Source organism: Lithobates pipiens, unplaced genomic scaffold (genome assembly GCF_037356315.1).
Source record: "Lithobates pipiens isolate NorthernLeopardFrog02 unplaced genomic scaffold, aLitPip1_a1.2 Scaffold_18, whole genome shotgun sequence".
NCBI lineage: Eukaryota > Metazoa > Chordata > Amphibia > Anura > Ranidae > Lithobates > Lithobates pipiens.
Window position 1 is genome coordinate 371,066,162 of NW_027507758.1, and position 25,196 is coordinate 371,091,357.

The following is a 25,196-nucleotide window of genomic DNA, read 5'->3' on the forward strand; positions in this document are numbered from 1 at the left end:
CAGAGGGGAGGGCAGAACCAGGCAGGATCAGCCAAGTTTTTAAGTTATACAGTGGGGCCAGATTACACAGTACAAGCAATGTGCTGTTGTCCATGCTTTAAGGGAACAGGATGTATTTATTAATTTATTTTTGTAACAAACACTTTAAACATTTGATATGTTTTCTGTGTTCTACTGCAAATAAAATATGGGTTTATACGATTTGCAAATCATAGCATTTTGTTATTATGTAGATTGTACACAGCGTTCCAACTTTTTTGGAATTGGGGTTGTACTACTAAGATCATTGGTTGTTGATTTACAAAGTGTGTGGGACATCAACTGTGGCCCCTAACAGCTGACAAAGGGTATACTATTTAGTATATGACAGAATACTGTCAGAGACCTCAGATACACTAGAGAAGAGGACCAAAGACTGCAGACATACAACAGGGATATCTGGAGACTGAAGACACACTAGGGGAGAGAGAGAAAGATCACTGTCATTCTAGCCTCTAAATGTTCTCCAATACTGACTGTAAAGAGCTTCACAGCAAGTATCCAAGACTCTTGGGAATCAAGTTGAGCATTAGGGACTTACATAATGCCCCTATTCAAAGGTAAATTAAAGAAAACTCCAACCTCAAAAGCCAGATTGTACCTAATAGTAAGCAATTTTAAAACAAATGTTAAACAGGCTGCAGCATCATACTTATTTAGTACCTCAGAGAAACACTTGATACCATTGTCACTGTGGCAAATCAGATATGCTAGGACAAAGAAAATCAAAATATGCCATCGTTCTGGTTGAGAGAGAAACTAGTTAAAGTAATTGTGTGCATTAATGAAGATATGATGGGTCCCACTGCTTGCAGCAAAATGCTTCATATGGACATGCCTTTTGGCAAAATGAGGTCAAATGTACAGCAATCTCAGTTTTGCAGCATCACTAGTGTATCAAGCAGTCAAGCTTGTGTTTAGTGGACAAAAATATGTGTATTTTAATAGGTGGGTGCAAATAGCACTTAACTTGATGTTATTACAAGTGTGAAATTAATTTGCTAATCTAACCAACAAAGATAAAAAAAGAGTACAAGTGCAATAAATAATACCACTGAGAATAAATACAATTGCTATTGTCTTGTTTTTCTCATTAATTTTAAAACATAACTGTCAAATAGTATACATAGTAAGCTTACAAATCAGAACAATACTCAAACAATAAAAGCTCAGATGCATGCTGGAAGAGATTTTTATAAAGAGAGGGAGTATATCAGGATTTAAGAGGATTTAAAAGTAAAAATTGATAGACTGCCTATGCTAGCAGACCATACATTATGTCCTCATTCGTAAATAGAAATCTTTAGTGGATGCATTTGTCACTGCAGTTTGTAACCTGTTGTGTAGAGGACAGTTCTACTCAGAATTAATGGAAAATGTTTGTAAAGCCAGATAGCTTGTAATAAGTGATTATTTTTGCAGACTGATTTCAGATTGTTCATCTACTACCTCTGTAATTAAAATAAAACTCAATGATCCTCTAAGAAATCTCTTCAATCTTTAACAATATACAGTAAACTGTAACTGGTTAATGTGTCTGAAGGCTTTAGTATAATTTAATTTATAAAGTTATGCCTCAATTTAGATATTCTTTAGATAGGGGCGGGTACCATCACCCACAATGGTTTAGTATTGAAAAGGAAAGCCTGGGACTACCCCAAGCATGCCCCTGGTGAAAGTAGAGATGGTTTTGGACTATCTGGGTACTTGGGTACCCAGATAATCCAAAACTATCTCCACTTTCACCAGGGGCATGCTTGGGACAGCCCAAGGCTTTCATTTTCAATACTGAATGCTTTAGTAGGTTGGGGTGAATATTGGTCTGTCAATCCTCATTTGGTTATATCATTACCATTGAAAACAGACATTTTAACCCTAGTCCTCAGTATATGGAAGTAACAATTAATTCAACCAGTGCATTAACATAATTTTATGAAGGATATATATTGTGCTTGTATATTTACATATATAAAGAAAAGATACAAAAGGTATTAAAGATATAGCACAGCAGCCGCTGCATGATTTGAGGCTCCATTTGCCAGATAGAACCATCTTTATCCACTTGTGTGACCAAATTTCATGTTGAGCTATTGAGCTTTGTAAACCAACTTTTCTCAACAAAAGGCCCAGAGGGAACTTGTGTACATGTGAAAAGCAGCCTGAAGCTGTTGCCACAAAAGGAACATGTGTAAAATATTAATACACAATATTTATAATAAAGTGTAAGTATAGTCATAACTTTTTTGTAAGTTTAGGATGAAGTAGAGAAAGATTAGAACCCCTGACAGTTTATTTTCGCTGAGTACCATTAAGGGACATTTTCCTTTGCTTTCTGTCCTAGAGATACAACAAGGAGTTAGAGGATATATCCCAGAGGGGTAGAATTTTATTTTTTAGACAGTTGTCCCCAGAAAAGATGTTACCATCAGAAGATTTCCTCTTACATCTCGCTTTATGGACAAAATTCTAAATATCCCTTCACCTTTTTTTTTTCTCTCTGTGACTATTGCCGATACAAATAGAGGGATAACTCTCCCCCGTGGAGACATAGACAGCAATAAAAACCTGGCAGACAAAAAAAAGGGTTTTGTCTAGAGATATATTTTAACTTTAAAAAACAAGATTTTCTTTTGAATTGTATTTTTTAGAGCTGACCATCAATAATAAATAACAGCATAGACTGCAAATGCTTGGAACTGCTTGATTAGAAAAAAATAAAAAGGGAGTTATAACTAGCAAATCACATGCAGTGCAAGGCTTTGGTCAAAAGAAAAGTTAATTAGAACCGGAACAAACGAATACACTGTGTTGTATGCAGTGTTAACCCTAAGGCAATAAAAAGCATATTACGAAAGTAACCCTAGGCAAGCCTTAGGGAAAGAATCAATAATCATGAACTTCCTATAAATTGAAAAGGCAATTCCAATCCCTAACCACTGCACATTTTTGACAAACGCAGGAGTTAGAATCATGACACGTCTCTTGTTATTTCTTTGCCAGTAGAAAGCTGTAAAGTATGCATATATTTATATAAAAGTGACATCAGCTATAAACCACATCACTGTAGAATATCTATTGCTGTGCATCTTGAAAATATAAAATACTTCAACAAACAGGCTGAGAAAAAAAACTTTGATTGTTTCTGTACAGACGAGCACGTAGGTACTTAGTTAGTCAAGGCTTAACTAATAGAAATGGTATGAATTAAATCTCAGGTTAAGTGTTCTACTGGGTGACTTAAGATTGCCTGTGATGTTCTGTAATTGGTTGCACGGTGCATTTAAATTAAGTTAAAGCGATTGTAAACCCTTACCTTTTAAAACAACCAAGTCACTTTAAAATAGAAATGAAAAGCATTTGTTTATAGATATAAAACATTACCTTTTCTCCCTTTTTAAAAAAATAAATTATCACACTCCCTCTGTTCTCAGCTGCATTAGAGCAACAGAAGGAGAAACAGCTAAACCTCAAACTGGCGTGTCCGGGGGTGGGGGGCATGTCAGGACAAGTGTGATCGTTGGAGGAGAGCAGTATTTGAATATCCTGGAGTTCAGCTTTAATAGCAAAGCATTCTATCAGTCATAGGATATCTGTGGAAGTAGCACCGGCATGGCTTGTGAATTAAAGTAGGAAATAAATAGTTTTTCTTTGTGTCGCATTCATACTGCAACACAGCCTGCAGTTGAATTGTATTGCAGTGCACCGCACTGCAGTACAGTGACATGAATGAAATGTACTTATGAATGAAATGTACTTATGAATGTACTTATGTACACTTAAAGATAAAGTTTGTAAAAAAAAAAAAAGAAGGGGAGCTGTGTTATGCGGTGAATCATGCACCACACCACCCCATACCGCAGTTGGGACAGACAGCTACCAGAGAAGTAAATTATGAATACAAAACTATTTAATGAAAAGTAGGTCACAGGGTCATTAAAGTGATATTAGACTCATGTTTTAAGCACTTTCAACCGATGATTTAATTACTTAATGGGTATGCAGCTTCTTCGTGTTCTAATCCTTGCTGGAGTAAGAAACTTGACAAATAGTTTACTGGGGAATGTTTATTTTATTGTGCTCAACTTGTTAAACTAAAAAAGCTACTAAAAACACTGAAGGCTTAGTATTACTTTAAGTAGTAGATGTGTATGGTTTACTTTTGGAGAATAAGAAGACAGTTTATTGTTACTTTAACTATCATGCAGTAATTAAGGTAATTCTGCTTAGAAAAACTATAACATTGAATATACAACACAAACCAGGTTTCCCTCTAGTTAGTTTTAGATACTTCAGTGATTAGACAATTTATGCAAGTTTTGAAAATTAACCCAGATGCAGAGTTTCAGCTTTATGTACCATTTTTATTATAAAGGGATAGTTTAGAGTTTTTCATATAATGGGTTACTTGTTAAATACTTTAGTGACAAATACCTCAGTTTACAGTTGATTCCATCAATAACAAAGCAATCCACTGAGACTTAGAAATCCATCTAGAATTGTTTGCCTATAGCGTTCCATTTTTCAAGCAAGGGAGCTGAGTTATATAATAAGAGCAGGGGCATTGCTGGACCATTACCAAGGGAAACAGAAAAGGACAGGCGCACACAGGCATAACAGTACAGGCCACAGGCAAGTGCTAGGTTTTCAGTGATGGGCAATTAAAGATGTCATATGAGTACATCATGGGTCTTGGTTCTGGAGCAAGCAAGCAGCACAAGGTGAAACAACCATGATTGTTGCAGATAGATCAGTTATATTCAATGCACTTTAAAAGGTACAGACCCTGACATCACCAAAGGCCTGGACTTGATATTCAGTGAACTTAATGCTACAGAAAGCTGTCAGAAAATATGGACATGCTACAAGAGATGATCAGAGCATATAGGCATGCGACAAGAGATGATCAGAGACCATGGGCATGCTACAAGAGATGGTCAGAGACTATAGGCATGCTACACTAGATGGTCAGAGACAATGAGCATGCTACAAGAGATGATCATAGACTATGGGCATGTTACAAGAGATGGACAGAGACTATAGGCATGCTACAATAGATGGTCAGAGACTAAAGGCATGCTACGAGAAATGGTCAGAGACTATGGGCATGTTACAAGAGTTGGTCAAAGACTATAGACATGCTACAAGAGATGGTCAGAGACTATGAGAACGCTACAAAAGACGATCAGAGGCCATGGGTATGTTACAAGAGATAGAAAATGTATATACTATAAGAGTTAGTCAGAGACTATGAACACGCTACAAGAGATGGTCAGAGACAACAGAGGGCCACAGAACCAAAGCGTTGCAGGTTGGGCATCTAAAAGAATTAAAAAGCATACAAAGAAACTTTTTTTCTAGGTCTAGGATATACAGCATCTCATGCCAGGGGCTTTGCCTTGCCGGCCTCTGCAACAAAGCTGTACAAGATGACCTGTGAGTCTTAAGTCATTGTGGAGCCACACCTAGGGATGTAAAAATTATTCTAGTTGCCATAGTTATTACTCATACATATTTTTTTTTTCCAAAAAGGGCACCAGAATCATAGACTGCCATAAAGATAAGTGCATGAATACAGGTATTGTGAGGGCAAAAATGGGATAAATTACAGAAAAAAATATACTATACTATGTGTAGACATTACCTGTTAACATGCTGTAAAAATTCAGAAAAATAAGTCACAGCTGTTAAAACAATCTGATCAATTAGCCACTAATGAACAGATTAAAAGCATTAGACCTGATTTACTATTGCTATTTACTACTGCTGTTGCTATTTACTATTGCTGTTGTGGATCCAGCAGGGTTGCACTAAGTTGCACATGGCTATGTGTGTATTTATGAAGCGGTTTATGGCTGTTGATAATATGACATAGCAATTTGGTGTGGAATTACCAGATATATGTCAGCAGTTTGGAGTGTGTCTGCAGCAGCTTCTAAGAATTTGTCAGTTATGTAGTAGCGGTTGACTTCTTAAAGCTGAATTTGTGTGTAGACTACTTGCTTTTCAAACAGAAGATTGGTAGTCATGGACTTAGCAATGTGGCATGTAGTACATCTTATAAGTGTAAATTACCGTACCTTTCAGTTGAAAAACATGAAAAACTAAGCTGAATCATGACAGAAGGCAAAATGGAAGAGTGGCCACAAACATTGTAATATCAATATCATATCAAGGTAGTGAGAGCTTGCAATCTTACTGCATCCTTTCTGCTTGCCTATGCTGCAATTACTCCATCAGATCAGTCCCTGCTCTCAATGAGCTTATAATCCGGTCCCTAACTCACATTCAAAATACATATACTAGAGCATTGATGGCGAACCTTGGCACCCCAGATGTTTTGGAACTACATTTCCCATGACGCTCATGCACTCTGCAGTGTAGTTGAGCATCATGGGAAACGTAGTTCAAAAACATCTGGGGTGCCAAGGTTTGCCATCACTGTACTAGAGCATTTAGAGAGGAGCAAATTAACTTTCCAACATCTCTTTGGAGTGTGGGAGTAAACCGGGGAGAGGTAACAGATGCAGGCACAGGGAGATCATGTAAACTCCAGGCAGGTAGCGCTGTGTTAAATGCACCTCTGTCTGTAACTGTGAGACATGAGTGCTCTGGCACAGGGGTGTCAGTACCAAGATTCAGGTTCGGCCCTTAAGGCTGAGCAAGGCCCAACTGAGGCAGCTCTTTGTGATTGGCCAGCTCTCTGCTGTCTTTGTTTAAAGCACCTGTTGCACATACCACCAGTGCTCTTGATAGCAGATGTTACATAGTGTGCTCTTGCTTGACCCAGCTTGTATTTGCTCGGTGTATTACCATGTATGAACCTGCATGCTTCGGACTGCCCTGTCCACCTGATTTCTGTGGACAATCAGCCTCTCTCACAAAAGGAAGTGCTATGGGCCACTAACCCCTTCCAGTTACGAGTGGGACCCAGGGCCGTCTTTAGCGCAGGGCAAACGGGGCACCTGCCCTGGGCACAATGTTTGTAGGGGGGCCCGCAATGCTACCCGCGAATTGGGGCCCCAATGAAGGTTTTGCAGAGTGCACAGAGGACACGGGAGGCTGTATTCCCGTGCTAGCCAGCTGAGAGGGGCGGGGCCGGGAGCTCCACTGACACTCTGACCCCGCCCCCGTGCAGCCTGTATGCTTGGAACAGAGCGGCTGTAGTTAGAGCAGTGATCGGAGTGGAGCTCTACTGACTCCGATCACTGGCTCTCACTACAGCCACTCTGTTCCGAGCATACAGGCTGCACAGGGGCGGGGTCAGAGCGTCAGTGGAGCTCCCGGCCCTGCCCCCTCTCAGCTGGCTAGCGCGGGAATACAACCTCCTGTGTCCTCTGTGCACTCTGCAAAACCTTCATCACCCAATTCACGGGTAACGCCCCCCCCTACAAAGCATCAGTGGAGCTCCCGGCTGTTATAGTGAGATCAGAGAATGGAAGCCCCGCCCACATACCTCTAAATGTATGTAGTGAGTTTGGCTGCCCAGGTATGTCCTTGCACCCATAAAATGCCTGACTGCTTAAACCCTGAGCTGTGTTATTCAACTGTCAAGCTGTGCGTTGCTAAAAGTTCTCTGACCATCACCTGTAGTATGTCCGCAGTCTCTGATTGTCTCCTGCAGTATGTCCGCAGTCTTTGATTGTCTCCTGCAGTATGTCCGCAGTCTCTGATTGTATCCTGCAGTATAGCCGCAGTCTCTGCTTGTCTCCTGCAGTAGGTCCGCAGTCTCTGATTGTCTCCTGCAGTATGTCCACAGTCTCTGATTGTATCCTGCAGTATGTCCTCAGTCTCTGATTGTCTCCTGCAGTATGTCCACAGTCTCTGATTGTATCCTGCAGTATGTCCTCAGTCTCTGATTGTCTCCTGCAGTATGTCCGCAGTCTCTTATTGCCTCCTGCAGTATGTCCGCAGTCTCTGATTGTCTCCTGCAGTATGTCCACAGAATTTGATTGTCTCCTGCAGTATGTCCGCAGTCTCTGATTGTCTCCTGCAGGATGTCCGCAGTCTTTGATTGTCTCCTGCAGTATGTCCGCAGTCTCTGATTGTCTCCTGCAGTATGTCCGCAGTCTCTGATTGTCTCCTGTAGTATGTCCGCAGTCTCTTATTGCCTCATGCAGTATGTCCGCAGTCTCTGATTGTCTCCTGCAGTATGTCCGCAGTCTTTGATTGTCTCCTGCAGTATGTCCACAGTCTCTGATTGTCTCCTGCAGTATGTCCCCAGTCTCTGTCTCCTGCAGTATGTCCCCAGTCTCTGATTGTCTCCTGCAGTATGTCTACAGTCTCTGAACCTCTCCTGTAGTATGTCTGCACTCTCTGACACTCTCCTGTATTATGTGTATTAATGTGCCCATTTACTTGCTCAATTATTTAGGATTGCTCCACTGCTCAGTGAGAGGTAATGATGTGCATTAACCTGTAGCAACCGATCAGCGAACCGTAGTGATCTGCTTTAATCTCTAGCAGCCAATCAGTAAGTGGTAATGATGTGCATTAACCTCTAGCAACCAATCGGCAAGCAGAAATTATGTGTTGTAACCTCTAGCAACCAGCCAGCGAGCAGTAAGGATAGGCTGTAACCTCTGGCAAACAATTGCAATCACTGCATGATCTGCTGCAGTAAACTGATTTTGAGTCTACCTGCTATTTTTTGTATGTCTCAGAATGGAGGGGGGGCCCCAAGAAAATGTTTGCCCAGGGCCCAATCAAAATGAAAGACGGCCGTGGTGGGACCTTTCCACTGAGAGATGATTTCTTGTTTTGTCAGGAATTTTTTGTCCACACATTTGTCTCTAGGCCTTCTTTATCTTCAGGGTCACAATCCAGTGATTGATTGGAACACAGGTAATTTTTTGGCTTGGTCTGATCAATGTGTACAAACCTGCATTGTGCATTATATCCAGATTGCTATCTGCCAAGTGGAACATAATTTGCATTGCTACAAGAACTCCCTGGATGTACTTTCTAAAGGGTTGGTTGACATTTACTGCCTCGACACAGTTAGGACTGTTCCATTGATCTCTTTTTATCATCTGGGCCAGATGGCACTGAGCCTGTGTCTACTGCCCTAATCCAGCCTGCCTCCATGCCTGCTGCCTCAGTCCAGGCTACTTTTGTGCCAGCTCTACCAGTCCAGTCTGAACCAGTATCAGCAGTACCAGTCAAGCCTTGCCTGGTGCCATCTGTGGCAGGCTTGCCAGTCCCGAGCAGTACTCACATATAGGGTGGTAGAATTCCTGTGTTCAGGCATATGAACCCGAAGGCATACAACCCTAAGTGCAAGTACTTCTAAGAAAAATATTCACCTGCATATAACTATCATGTATATCAGCCTATCATTGATTTTGACAGGTTGCTGGCAGCAGTCTGTATGCTGCATCTGTACCTCCCTGGATCCCAAAAAACGCTGTGTTTTTGTGCTGTATGAGCAAAACCGCCCACGTGCATGAGCCCTTAGTTTAATATTGCTCTCAAGTACTAACAAATGTGCATGTTTTATACAAATCTTCGGCTCTAGACTTTGTAATTTAAATTATTTGTAATTTTTGGATATGGGGACTCCTAGTGGAACATTGTTCTTAAAGTAAAACTAAGGCAATATTTTGTTTTAGATTTGGATAGAGTGGAAAGGGATTAGAACACCTGTCAGTTTTTATTGCTGTATGTGCTACCTTTTGGAAGATCTACACACTCTCTTTTTCATGTTTTTTTTTTTTTTTATCAGATAATTTTTATTGAAACAATGTTTTTGGTTTTACAGTGTAAAGTAAGGTACACACTCTGATCTGTCTCTAATTGAAATTAGATGTTAACCACCATGGTCCAATGAGCAACTGTGCGAGCAGTAGAGGAGAACATAAGACATAAGTTAGGGGATTTAAAGCAATACGAATGTTGAATGACAAGTTAATTAAATCCACAATATCATGCTAATATATAAACAGTTTGGGGAAAGTCAGAGCATGTGAATTAGGTCTCTGGTGTATCAAAGGCATCTGGGGCACAGAGGAGAATACCTGCGACCATATTTTGTAACCACTCAGGTGTACAGTAGGTTCTGTGTAAGATATATAATTGAGACAATCTTCTGGAGTTGGAAAGGAAGACATTTGAAAAATAGACTCCTACTGATCTTCAGATATTGCTCACATCCTGTTCCCATTTGGAATTGCATGTAGGGGGGGGTTAAATTGCAAGGTGCAATTGAGTAAACTCAGATATACATATGGTGTTTAACACCAATGGACTATAGTTGGATTTGAGTATGTTTGGCATGAATTGCTTGTCTCAGTTAAAGGTAATGATAGAAACTGTTTTGCAGGAGATGGAATTCTTCTTGCAACTGCTGAAATTACTTTAACACAGCATTTACAAAAAACTGGGAAACACGTGATATACCCTTTATTTTACACTGTTTAAAATATACCCAGCTTAGCAATTTATCCCACAAAGGAGTGTATTCAGAATACCCCTTATCTTCCAACGTAGATTTAATTGTGTCCCAAACATTTTGTAGCATCAGCAGGGTATGCAGAGACTTTAAATTGCTCAGGGATGTAGCTTTTATGTGTGCCGCAAAAGAGATCTGTTCCATCAGAAGAAAGGTGGGGTCCGTGACACGGACAATAATAAGACCCATGAGCTGGACTTGCGCTGCCAAATAATATAAGCTAAACAGTGCCAGGCCAACTTCCTATAGGGGTCTCTGTAGTGTCTTCAACTTAGTCCTAGGGGGGTTCTATTTCCAAGCCAGCTCATGGATCAAAGTATTGAGAATCTTGGAACCATAGTCTGTAAAAACTGTGCATTTTGTAATATATCGAGAATTTTACAAAATTGATACGGCCCACCACCAATAAGGGGAGACGGCACCAGTTCATACATTTTTAATGGATTTTAGAAAGTAGAGGTAGTAAATTTAAAGTGGTACTAAACACACACTGTTTAATTTACTTTGTCAGTTCTAATTCTTTGTATGGATGATGGCACTATAAAAAAAAAATCTAAGTACCTTTTTCGATATATAGTTGTCACATGATCCAGCATTTTCACAGCACGTCTACAAGGAAACATAAGCAGGAGGAGCAGGAATAAAAATAATTAATATCAATAAACTGTTTTAATTAGTCGCACAAATATATATTTGCAATCAAATCTTTATTATTTTTTGTCACTAACATGGTGTGGGTGGATTTCTGCCAGTCCCAGGCTGTGTCATGCCCCTCCAGTCTATATCTTAAAATAAGATGGAGGTGAATTCTCCATCAACCTACATGTAATATCCCACTACCATTGTGTTTAGCTGGTTAGTGGACATTGAGGAGAAGGGAGGAAGTGGGCTGGCATTTACCACTGTGTGACTCTATAGTCGCATGGGCTACTCAGATGTGATAGGGAGAAAAAGCTCAGCATAGAAACTCATTGAGAAATGAGCATGTGAAGAGTTGCCAACACTGCTCTGCAAAATCCCTAGCTGAATTGGGGACTTGGACAGTAGGGGGAGATAAGGGACAGCAGGATCAACCATATTTTTTTTGCAAAATACAGAGAAGAAATCCCATAGTGCCTGAAAGAGTATGAACAGCATGTAATACATCATTTATTGCTTCTTTTTATGATGTGGGTTTAGTGAGACTTTAAGCTAAGGCATAGCAGAGGAACAAGTCCCTCTATTGGCTTGATCCATATAAACAAGTTCCACAAGTTCATGCTGATTTGGCAGGGCAGCTGATACAGAGCTTGAAGTATGTTTGAGAAGCAGTGTTAGACTCAGGATCCCTGGTCTGTAGGCTGTCATAAATAAAGGAATTGTAACATATACTGCTGGAGCCAGAGACAGGTCACAGTTTATTAGAGGTAGCCTTTTTTACTGTGCAAATGTATAATTTTGGTCATATTTCAGCTTTGAATAATTTCATCCACAATGTGTTTGAAAAGTGGGGGTTAGCCAACAGCAGGGATGCCCCCAGGCTGTTCTTTGTTGTATCTTGCTACCTTCTCCTGCAGGGGGTACTTTACCCAGCAGAAATGATCTATAGCAGGGCTGTGGACTTTACAGTGAGTAAAAAAAAAAAATCCTGCTGATCTTTGTAAAACAGTAAGTAGGTTGCTTATAAAAGATTGAATGTAGTTTTTGCAGAAAATATCAATCTGTCTAAGCAAAAGAAGCAATGAGCACTTCAGAGCTGTCTCTGCTGTGTTAAGCTGATGGAAGTCAATGAGGCTACACAGGCTCAACAGCATGAGCTTGATTGCAGGAACGGGATGAAAAATTTAGATAGCTGGTTTTAGAATTCAAAATCTAGTAGAGCAACAAAATAATGCCTGGGAATTGAAACACAAAAAAACTAAAAAAATTGTTAAGAGGACATCCCAGTCATGTGACCTGCTAGAATTATTTGAGAAACTGTCCACAAATTGTGAAGTGTACCATATACTGCCAATGAGAGAGAAGTCAAAACCAATGCTCCTGTAACAAAAAAAGTATGCGAAAATAAACCATATTTCTGTAAATAAAGCAATTAAAACATTTTTAGCTCCATTCGGAGCAACCAGAGATATTCTATACATGCCATGTGGGCTCTGTCTTATATTAAATGGACTACTTTTTTATGTTTTGCAATTATTATGCAAAGCATAACTGCTTCCTGACATTTAAAAATCATAAATTATGTTCTGTTTCCTTTTAGGTAGAACATATTATATCAACTATCAAGCTGTCAGTGACATATTAGTTAAGGGTTGAAAGAAAGTCGTGCTGCAGGGTCATCAACATCCAAAAGTAACTAGAGACATCAACGATATAAGAAAAACAGAACAGAAGACAGAAAAGATCAAGAGGTATGAAATCTCATTTCAGACAGCCATTGTAAAGAGTTTGCTGATGACATGTTGTGTTGATGTGATAGCATAAGCATTACAATTTAGCACACCATGAATACAATACACGGAACATCCACTTGGCACGTTCTCAGCTGCAGCAGAGACTAATGAAATGTAGCGGTTTCTCTCATTTAATATGACAAGGTAACAGAAGCTATTAGGGAGCAGTAGAGTGGCAAGCAATATCATGAGCTATATCTAACATACACAGGAAAAAAACATTTCTGCAGAACAGATAAACACAATATATTTTTTCAGCGGGAAAAAAAAAAGAAATTTCACAGAATCGTAGGCGGTATTTACTTTTAAGACACAATTCACTAGGATACCCAAAATAGGAGTTTTCAGTTTAATTGAATTAAAAAAATTGTAATTAAAATGATTCCAATCGCCTTAACCACTGGTGGATTTACTCCACTTCACGATCAGGCCATTTTTTGCAATGCGGCACTACAGTACTTTAACTGACAATTGCGTGGCCGTACGACGCTGTAGCTAAACAAAATTTATGTCCTTAAAAAAATTGACGAAATCTAATTTCTTTATCAGTTTAGACCAATATGTATTCTGCTACATATTTTTAGTAAAAAAATCCCAATAAGTGTATATTAATTGGTTTGTACAAAAGTTATAGCGCCTACAAACAATGGGATTTTTTTTTCTTTTTTACTAGTAATGGCAGCGATCAGCAACTTATAATGGGACTAGGATATTGCAGCGGACAGTCAGGACACTAACTGACACTTTTTGGGGACCAATATATGCACTGTCACCGTACTAATGACAGTGGGAGGGAAGGGGTTGAAATCAGGCATGATGAAAGGGATAAACGTGTGCCTGGGCAATGCTTTACTACTGTGGGGGAGGTGCTTATACTAGGAGAAGGCATGGATTGGTGCCCCTGCTTGGCAGAGACACAGGATCCATGTCTTTTTTAGTGACAGAACGTTGATCTACTTTGTTTAGACCGTTGTTCTGCCTGTGTACCCAAGCATCGCCGGGTGCCGGCAGACATCATGTGCCTTATCACAGCAGGAGCAGGCCGCCAAACCCCAGAAGTACAGGATCACATACTGGGTACGTAATCCTGTACAGGAAAGCTGGCTTGCCGCTATATATATATATATATATATATACAGTATATGGTCAGCCATCGGTTAATTTTTTGAGTTATAACAATAACATGCATGCATTAAAAAATTAAAAGCATGGAGGCACTTAAAGTGATATTAAAGGCAAGTTTAAAAAAAAGAAATAACAAACATGTTATACTTACCTGCTCTGTGCAGTAGTTTTGCATAGAGCAGCCCCAGTCTTCCTCTTCTCGGGTCCCCCGCTGGAGCTCCTGGCCCTTCCCTCCTGCCAAGTGCACCCAGAGCATAAAACTTGCTGTGGGGGCACCCAAGCAGGCTTGCCCTGGAGCCACTGGCCTGCGTGTCCATATAAACACAGAGGTGCTGCTCAGCCCAGCCCCCCCTCTTTTAATTGGCTCACTAGCTGTGACTGACTCAGTCAATGAGGAGGGAGAGTACCCAGAGAGCTGAGACTCTTGTGCTCATCGCTGAATCACTATTGGACTCAGATAATTATTAGAGGGGCTGCTGCACACAGAAGGTTTTTTTTACCCACATGCATAGAATGCATGAAGGTAAAAATCCTTGAACCTTTAGAACCACTTTAAAATTGGCAACAATCCTTCCTTTTACAATTATAATGTCTTAAAATATACTGTGCCCCTACCTGCCTGTGACTCCTCTGCACTGTAGAACACAAAACATCCTCACCATGAAAAGAAGAACTGATATATATCCAAATTCTCTTTGCTTCTCTTCATAGGTTTGCCTTAATTTCCTATACTGTGCTAAAAGATGGCTACAAGCAATTACTCTAATTTTGAACTTCCTCAGCATCACAAAGATGTTCCTCGCAGCCTTGATAACGTTGATAGCTACAACCAAACTGTAATAAACCACAGTATGGGATTTTGTGACATAAACCCATCGGAATGTAATCTGACATTGGAGGAACTGCTCTTCAAGTACCTGGGACCCCGTAGATCCAACTATTTCACTCCAATTTGCATAATCTACCTGATCATCTTTACAGTTGGTGCCGTTGGAAATACTTTAACTTGTATTGTGATTATCAAACACAAGATTATGAGAACTCCTACAAATTACTACCTTTTCAGTCTTGCCATCTCAGATTTGTTGGTTCTACTTCTGGGAATGCCTTTGGAACTTTATGAACTCTGGAGTAATTACCCGTTTCTTTTTGGGAAAGGTGGATGCTCATTCAAAACTCTGCTATTTGAAACAGTTTGCTTTGCATCCATCCTGAATGTAACGGCACTCAGTGTGGAAAGGTATATAGCGGTGGTTCACCCTCTTCGTGCTAAGTATGTTGTGACAAGGAACCATGCCAAGAGAGTCATCGTCTCTGTCTGGGTTTTGTCTATTCTGTGCTCTGTACCCAACGCCAGCCTTATTGGCATTCACAACCTGTATATAATTGGTTATGGAACAATACCTAATTCCGCCATATGCACTTTGGTTCGCCCTAGGTGGATTTACAATCTTGTTATTCAGATTACCACCATTTTTTTCTTTTTCCTACCAATGTGTACCATAAGCGTCCTGTATCTGCTCATCGGTCTCCAACTTAAGAGGGAGAAGATGCTTCAAGTATTAGAAGCTAAATCCGGTGGAGATGGAGATAGTTACCAAAATGTTAGACTACAGCAAGAAAAAAGCCGAAGGAGACAGGTCACTAAGATGTTATGTAAGTTACATTACTTTCTACTATATTGAGCTTGTAAGGAGAATGACTAATTTGCTAGTTTATAAGTGTCAATATAGGCATACAAAATGTGTCTAATCTATAAAGCATCACACAATTAAAGTGTATTTATAGTAACAACTTTTTTGATAGTTTTGGGTAGTATAGGAAATGATGATGCTTTTTAGGATATAGTTTTCTTTTTCTTTCACATCCCGTCTCAAAGTTAGAGATAATCTTCCAAAGTGCGGGAAATTTCCTGCTTAGGCAGTAATCCACAGAAGGAGTGTCTACATTGGAAGGATTTCCTCTTAACTCTTGTTCGGGGGACAATGCTAACATTTTGACCCCTTCAGGAACAATGGTCCCCATTATACACTGAATAGTGAATCTCTCCAACTAGAACTCAGGCTACCGTAAACATTTCACAGCAGGTATAACCTGCCCACTCTATCCAAAACAAAAGTAGTAAAAAAAAGAATAAAAAAAAAAGGATTAGCCTAAAAATGCATTTAAAAGAATATCATTCTACTGTCTTCCAGCTTTTGTAAAAAAAATGTAATCATTGCTAATATTTATCTGCGACAAATGGCAATCCATTTCTTTCATTAATAATAATACATATTATTACACATATGTATGTAGTAGTGCAGTAGAGTATATGATCACACAGTTCAAACCATTTGTGCCATATATACAATATATATATATATATATATATATATATATATATATATATATATATTTATATATATATATATATCTGGGACTCTTTCCTTTTAGCAGCAGTAAACAAAAGTGATTAGAGATTCACTGGAGGCTTTTTAGGGAGATATGAATTGTGGACGCATAGGAGTGAAGGAAAGACCACATCTTTACATACAGAAATAGTATATACATATTTAATACTGTTCTAGCTCTTTGTGTTAATGTACTTTATCTGAGTCAACAAAAACTACTCCAGGGGCATAAATACTGTATAAATGGACAGGGGGGGTATATAAAAGCTTGTATTATGTGTTAATTTGCTGAGACTTGGATGAAGAATTGTTTTTGATGTTTCCAAAAGGGACAGTCTGAGTATGTTGATGCTCAGACACAACTCGCAACTTGTGGGTATTTAGAAAAGCATATTATTCTGATGGAGCAGGCATTAGCCAAATGCATTATTTATTTTATAGAGGTGTTTGCATTTTGGACATCTCACAACAGTATGTTCAGGTGAGACTGGCTTAGCCACTTTCTCACTGGTGCAATTTACAATACACTACATTTGGCAAACACACTTAACTAGTAATATTCCATGTTTCAACAGTATACACAATATACAATAGACTTAACCAGTTATTGTAAACAAAAGAATAATAATCAGCGCAAACACACCTATCAATAAATTGCAGCTGAACACTCAAGACCAATATTACAATGCCTCAAAATAAACAGAGGGATAGTGCAGCGCAAATGTAACCAACACAATAAAATGTATATATAAATGTATATAGATTTGAGACCCTGTTATGGGCATGCTTGTTTGTCCATTCTTTTGGCACAGGGGTCATGCATGTCAGATGAGCATGCACACGCATCTATGGTAGATCATGGATTGAGACATCTGTTATTTGTCCTAATGCACAGATTTGCACCATCTGGGATCCTCAATTCTTTTATCTAAGAACTTTTATGAACTTTTATTCAACTACTTTTATTCATTTTTTATATGTACAGTATGTATTTTATGGGTAATATATGAATTTTATTGTGTTGGTTACATTTTCACTGCGATATCCCTTTGTATAGGTTAACCAGTTATTGACATATCAAATAAGGTGTCCAAAAACGTAAAATTGCAACCAAATGCCAAAATACAGTTAAAATACAGATACTCCTCATTTAAAGATTTGCCTGTTTAAGGACCACTCGGACTTACAACCAGCTCTCCTGACCCCAACGACCCGCTATACATCATTGTATTGTACAGTACAGTACAGAATTTTCATTTGTGTTCTGTACTTATGCAAATTAAAACAACATTATTGAGCTGGAGTTTTGTGTTTAGACAATACAGTACAGCACAGTAGTTAAGAATGCTTAAAATATTGATTACTTGTGGCTCCTCGTTTAATGACCGATTAGTTTAAGGACCTAGTCGTTGGAATGGATTCTGGTCGTTAAGTGTGGAGAGCCTATACACATATGTGAGCTATTGCCAAACCATTACAAAGTAATGTAATTCTGTCTGGACTCTTTTGTGATTCCTACACCTCTGCTAGACAGTGAAGACAGAGCGATAACACTTCTAAGCCCTTGTACACACGGTCGGACATTTCAACAACCAAATCTGTCTGACGGATTGTGTCCGAAACTGTTGCATACACACAGTCGGACAAAGTTGTCGGAAAATTCGATCTTTCAGAACGTGATGACGTAATTTCGTTATGACAGGACTACGTTCAGGCTAGTAGCCAATAGCTTTGATGTAGGAATTTGATCTGAGCATGCGTGGCACTTTGTCCGATCGGAATTCTCTACACATGATCGGAGTATGTCCGATCGGACCAGTTTGTTGGAAAATATTTCCAGCAAGTTGGAAAATTTGGTCCGATGGATATTCCGATGGAAACAGTCCGATGCATACCACACACAGTCGGATTATCTGACAAAATGGTCCGATAGGACACATTCCGATGGATTCTCCGACCGTGTGTACAAGGGCTAAGACTGCTTTCACACTGAGGAGTTTTTCAAGTGCTTTTACATTAAAAAAGTACATGAAAAGCTCAAGAAAAATCAATGAATGTGTTCACACTGGGGTGGTGAGCTTCCATTGCCGTGGAAAAAATCCTGCTTACAGCATTTTTGGAGCATGTTTGGGGAGTTAAAAAAACTGCACAAAAACCACACCTTCCCTTTGAAGTCAATGGGAAACGCTGTAAAAACGTAGCAAAAAAGTGGCAAAAATGCACCCATGATGTTTTTTTTGTGCGGTTTTTGGTTCCCATTTGAGTCACGTATGCATTTTTGCCACGGATGAGTGTGAAAGTAGCCTTAGGCCGCGTACACACGGGCGGACTGTTCGCCCAACCTTGTCCGCTGAACAGTGTTTGGGCGGACAGTCCGCTCGTGTGTGGGCTTTCAGCGGACAGTTTCAGCGGACAGTTGGACGGACAAAGTCTTTCGGAAATTCCGAAAAACTGTCCGCTGAAACTGTGTTTGAGCGGACAGTCCACCCGTGTGTGGGCTTGTCCGCTGTACTTTCGAAATGAGCGGACTGTTCCCGCTCGGAAAGTCCGCCCATTTCGAGCGCGTGTACAGGTAGGCGGGGCCCGCGAAGGAGACGTCGCGGGCTCCGCCGCCTGGAATGGGCTTAAAGGGGAACCCCAACGCCGAAAAAAATCGGCGTGGGGGTTCCCCCCAAGTCCACACCAGACTCTTGTCCGAGCACGCTACCCGGCCGGCCAGGAAAGGGGGGCGAGCGAGCGCGCCCCCCCTCCTGAGCCGTACCAGGCCGCGTGCCCTCAACATGGGGGGTGCCTTGGGGAAGGGGGGGCCGCGCGGCCCCCCCCACCCCAAAGCACCTTGTCCCCATGTTGATGAGGACAAGGGCCTCTTCCCGACAACCCTGGCCGTTGGTTGTCGGGGTCTGCGGGCGGGGGGCTTATCGGAATCCGGGAGCCCCCTTTAAGAAGGGGGCCCCCGGATACCGGCCCCCCACCCTATGTGAATGAGTATGGGGTACAATGTACCCCTACCCATTCACCTGTGAAATAAAGTACAAAAAAAAACACAACACATGGAAAAAGTATTTTATTGCACAGCTCCGGGGGTCTTCCGTCTTCGGGGGTCTTCTCGCCGGACTCCTCCGCTATGTGTGTGTAGCTCTTTTACTAGCGGAGGAGTCCGGCTTTCTTCCTCCCCGCCGCCGGCCTCTTCTCCCGACTTCGGGGGTCTTGTCCCCCTCTTCGGTTCTTCTGCCGGGCCACCGCGCCTGGTCCGGTGGCCCGGTCTTCTGTCGCCGTCTTCCGTTCTTCTGTCGCCGCCTTCGGTTCTTCTGCCGGGCCACCGCGCCTTCTTGTAGCTCTTTTACAGGCGGTGGCCCGGTCTTCTGTCGCCGTCGCCGCCTTCCGTTCGTGTTCTTCTTCTTGTTCTTCTTGTTCTTCTCCAGGCGATGTTGACACGTCGCTCCCTCCGGCCGGAATGCCAGAGCCGCCCTGCGCTGTGACTTATATAGTGACAATGGGGCGGGGTCACATGGTATATGTCACATGGGTTGATGTCACATGGTGACCCCGCCCCCTTACGATGTCATAGTCCCCATGTGACATCAACCCATGTGACCAACCCATGTGACATATACCATGTGACCCCGCCCCATTGTCACTATATAAGTGACCGCACAGCGCGTCCCCGGCATTCCGGCCGGAGAGCTCGTCGAGTCAACATCTCCAGGAGAAGAACAAGAAGAAGAACACGAACGGAAGGCGGCGACGGCGACAGAAGACCGGGCCACCGCCTGTAAAAGAGCTACAAGAAGGCGCGGTGGCCCGGCAGAAGAACCGAAGGCGGCGACAGAAGAACGGAAGACGGCGACAGAAGACCGGGCCACCGGACCAGGCGCGGTGGCCCGGCAGAAGAACCGAAGAGGGGGACAAGACCCCCGAAGTCGGGAGAAGAGGCCGGCGGCGGGGAGGAAGAAAGCCGGACTCCTCCGCTGGCAAAAGAGCTACACACACATAGCGGAGGAGTCCGGCGAGAAGACCCCCGAAGACGGAAGACCCCCGGCTGTGCAATAAAATATTTTTTCCCCCTGTGTTGTGTTTTTATTTGTACTTTATTTCACAGGTGAATGGGTAGGGGTACATTGTACCCCATACTCATTCACATAGGGTGGGGGGCCGGTATCCGGGGGCCCCCTTAAAGGGGGCTCCCGGATTCCGATAAGCCCCCCGCCCGCAGACCCCGACAACCAACGGCCAGGGTTGTCGGGAAGAGGCCCTTGTCCTCATCAACATGGGGACAAGGTGCTTTGGGGTGGGGGGGCCGCGCGGCCCCCCCCTTCCCCAAGGCACCCCCCATGTTGAGGGCACGCGGCCTGGTACGGCTCAGGAGGGGGGGCGCGCTCGCTCGCCCCCCTTTACTGGCCGGCCGGGTAGCGTGCTCGGACAAGGGTCTGGTGTGGACTTGGGGGGAACCCCCACGCCGATTTTTTTCGGCGTTGGGGTTCCCCTTTAAGCCCATTCCAGGCGGCGGAGCCCGCGACGTCTCCTTCGCGGGCCCCGCCTATCTGTACACGCGCTCGAAATGGGCGGACTTGCCTCCGCCTTACGTGGGCGAGTCCGTTCATTTCAAAAGTTGAGCGAACTGTTTGCCCAACCTTGTTCGTCAAACAGTCCGCTCGTGTGTGGGCAAGTCCGCTCATGCAAATTTTGAGCGGACTGTTTGATGAAACTGTTTGCCGAACAAGGTTGGGCGAACAGTCCGCCCGTGTGTACGCGGCCTTAGAGAGGACTATAGTGTTACTTCCCTACCTGAAGCCTCCTGAGCAAACAAATTCAATCCAGGGTTACCAAGTTTTAACAAATTTTGTCAGGTATGCCCAACTTTTCGTATAATAATTTGTATATGGCTAGGATATTTTTTTAGTTAATATGAGAGTCTTTCCAAAGTATAAATAGATTTATGAATACACAAAGGATACGATGACATGCGACCAGAAAGAGAGGAGATCAGTGCTGCAGCCAAGGATGTACTGGATTTGTGAGAATGGTCAGGGAAGTGTTTAGGGGCAGGATGCAAGCCTTATGCCGCGTACACACGAGCGGACTGTATGGCGTACTTAGTTCGTCATACAATCAGACGGACAGTCCGTCGTACTTTCGACTGAACGGACTTGACCACACACGGATGCACAAACAGTCCGTCGAAAGCTTGCGCGATGACGTGTACAGCACGTACGACGGGACTAGAAATAGGAAGTCCAAGACACAGCAAAGCACCCTTCCGCCGTGTAAATCCTTTCTGGGCATGCACCATTCTTAGTCCGTCGAACTAGCATACTGACGAGCGGATTGTCCGCTGAAACCAAAGTACGACGGACAGAATTTAGAAAAATCCGAAATTCTTAGTGCACGCAGAAAAAGTCAGCTGAAGCCCACACACGAGCGGATTGTCCGCTGAAATGTGTTTCGACGGACTAAGTACGCCATACAGTCCGCCCGTGTGTACGCGGCATTAGGAAAGATAGTAGAGTGTTTTTTTACCTTAATGCAGAAAACACATCATGGTAAAAAAAATATATATATATTTTGATTTTAGAACCATTTTAAACCTTTTTTACCATAAAAAAAAAAAATGCCCCTTGCTGGTAGAACATGCAAAGAATTAAGAATATGCAACTGTATGATCCGAATTTTCAGGCCCAATGTCAAACTGAAAAATGACACAAGACAGAAAATAGGAGCACCACTCCACTTAGAAAAAGATTTGGCAGCTGCTTTCTAGTGAAAATAAGCCTTGAATGAGCACAGTATTAACCTAAAGAAAGCAGACCTTTGCAACCCCCTGAAAGGTTTTGGCTTTTTATGGTGAATATAAATAAAATTGTATTCTGGACATTTATAAGTGGAGTGGCACTTCCAATCTCTACTTCAATGTCATGTTTCCTTGAGGATCACATACAACCTAGGAACTATAGAGCTGCCTGTTAACTTAAAATGGTTCTAAAGTCCACATGTTTTTTCCCTTAATGCATTCTCTGCATTAGGGTAAAAAAACGCCCCAGGACCTGTCCTACCCCCATCCCTAAACGCTTACATGGCTCCATGTCACCATTGCAGTGATGTCTCTGTCTCCAATGTCACTCCCTTTACTTCCCTTTTTCACAGAAGAAACTGAGGGCAGTGAAGCCATAGGCTCCTTCTGCTGTCAGTTAAACTCCTGTAAGGAGGGAGCAAGGTCATGAGTTACCAACCCTCTGTGTATGTTTATGGGTGCAAACAGCTCAGCATAGCTCCTGATGGCAGCATATATGTATATGTACCTTCTTAGCACCTGGCTTGCTACAGGAGGCACCCGAAGGAGAGAGAATCCCACAGCACTGACAGGGACTGCAAGAAGAGGTAGAAAGTGATGTTTCTGTGCATTATTTAATAAAATAAATAAGACTATTGTCACTTTAAGGTCATCAGATTTTTTAATTCAAATCTAGAGACACTTGTTTGAAATCTGGAGACACCTTATTGACCATGCCAATTTTTTACTACACTTGCAAAGTCATACCCCACGATTTGTAGCCACAGACAAAATTACAAGCCCTAATTTTCATATGCCCTAAAACAATTGGTCATAAATTTTGAAACAAGAGGCAGAAATTCAAGGTATAAAGGAGTGTTCGGCAATTATGAACCCTTAAACAAGGAGCGTATAGTTAAACAAATGTGATGTTGTTCATCGCTGAATTTTTATGAACTTGTGTTGGCCAGTGAGAAGACATTTACCAGTATAACAGCTTGCTAAACAGTTCTATTTTATTGCTTCAATTTGAGAGCTAAGAGTGCATGAAAACAATGTTTTACAGTTGCCTAAAATGTTTTGTTACTAAAGACATTTTGTCATTCTGGAGTCACATGAATGTTTCATAGCAGGGATCTTTTCACTGAAAAATGTACCTATTGATTTGCCAAAAATGATGCATATCAAGTCAGGTATCTATGTTGTTTCTTTGTTTCTTTGGTATGGATACCATGTACTTGGGACCATTGGGATATCCATTCTCCACACTAAGCTCAGCAATTGGAATGTGCTTACAATCTAAAACGTGTTAACATAAGGCAGTAAAGTCCTGGCTTACATGCATCCCACCACCTTCTTCTGTGTGGTCTGTCGTACTGTACTATCAGGTCAAATGTCCTCTTTGCTTGACAGTAGAAGTGTAGTCACAGCCCAATGCCGTCAGGTAGAGTGGTGCAGGTGTGTGTGATCTGGTAGGTAAACACTAAGGAAGGCTAAAGCCAACCATACATGAATGGATATTTGGGCAGTTCATCCATGTATGAGCTAGCTGGTTGTACACAAGTTTACTGATTTATTGACTAGTGTACAACAAGCCTGTTGGGTTTTTCCTGAACGAACAGTGCCGCTGGCTATAGCCGGCAACACTGATCGTTGTATTCTGCTGGCGGTGAAAGCTCCCTGCAAATCAGAACACAATAGCTGAGTGGGAGTGATTCCGCCATCCACATTGAATGTGCAGATGGGGGGATCAATTTTTTATTTATTTTTTCCTCTTCTGCCATTCCGTAGAAGGATTGCTGGGGTTATTATTGCTGTGAGTGACACCTATGCTGGGGTTTACTTTTAAAACCATTGAGACCAATGCTAGGTGTTATTATTACTGACAGTTTTGAATAAGCTGCTAACACATTGCAATGTACATCAACCAAAGAAAACATGCCGCTATTGTGTGGCCCTCTGGAAGTGTTAGAGGCTGCACTTGAGGCTCCTTATAATTTTAAAGCTGATGACTATTGCTGTAAACTGTAAAATTTGTATGTTAGATTGGATGGTTGTTGAGGGAAAGCCCTTGTTATCCATTTCATGGAATTTATAATGAATTGATTTAGACTGACCATGAGGCTAATAATAGAGATGTTATTGAAATTAAATTACAGACATTTGGGGAACTATCTATGGAGCAACAACAGTATTCTTATTTAATTTAGTTATAAAGACTAATGATCGGGTAATGTAGTAAGTGTAGGGGGTTGACCTTTGAGCTTACCGAGTAAATTTGCATCTTTTGCAGTCTTTTTGCATTATAATATTATTTTATTTTCAATAGATGTTCTAAATTTTACACTCCCCAGTTTTAGTAAATCGACCCCTTTTTCTTCGCTACCTGTCGGAGCCCTCAGTAATGTAGACTGCTACAAACAGAAAGAACATGCATCCACTAACTCCCAGTGGTTTTAAAGCAGGGCAGGCTCAGGAAACAAATTATTTTGGTTATTTTGGCAAGCTGGCCATGTCTTTTATAGGCTGAACCAAAACAAAAGTCCATAGATTCCCCAATCTATGCTAAACAGTGTGGATGGACAAATCTCCTGCTGATTGGCTGCAGTCACTGTTCAGACAATTTTTTGTGGCCAGTTTCTTCAATTGCTCAGTTGAAGGTTGTCAAACTGGGCAGTGTGAGCAGGGCCACCCATGGCTCAAATTTTGAACAATTCACAGGATTAGGCTGAAATTCAAACCAGGGTTTGGCTGAGACATATTTAAGATTATAATTCATCTTTTTTTGTTTATAAAAAGCAAATATGAATTATACCAGGTTGCATAAACCTATAACACCCAATCAAATTGTTTCTGATTGGTTGCTGTGAATTTCTTCTCCCTGTGCTGATGCATTTAATTGTTATGTATTTAGTTTACCACTATCACGTATCAAGATTCTTGCAAATTGTCAAATTATCCCCCAAAAAAGAAATATCTACACAGCATACACC

The 25,196-nt window shown here is 41.6% G+C and overlaps 1 protein-coding gene across 1 annotated transcript in view; it reads left to right on the forward strand.

Moving 5' to 3' along the window:
• The window catches only part of NMUR1 (neuromedin U receptor 1), a 98,072-nt gene that overhangs the window by 20,135 nt on the left and 52,741 nt on the right, over positions 1–25,196 (forward strand). Inside the window, exons 2-3 of the mRNA XM_077487673.1 lie at positions 12,726–12,876; positions 14,755–15,699. Coding sequence (XP_077343799.1) covers positions 14,787–15,699 — 913 coding nt within the window. The 5' untranslated portion in view covers positions 12,726–12,876; positions 14,755–14,786. The remainder of the gene's footprint in view (positions 1–12,725; positions 12,877–14,754; positions 15,700–25,196) is intronic.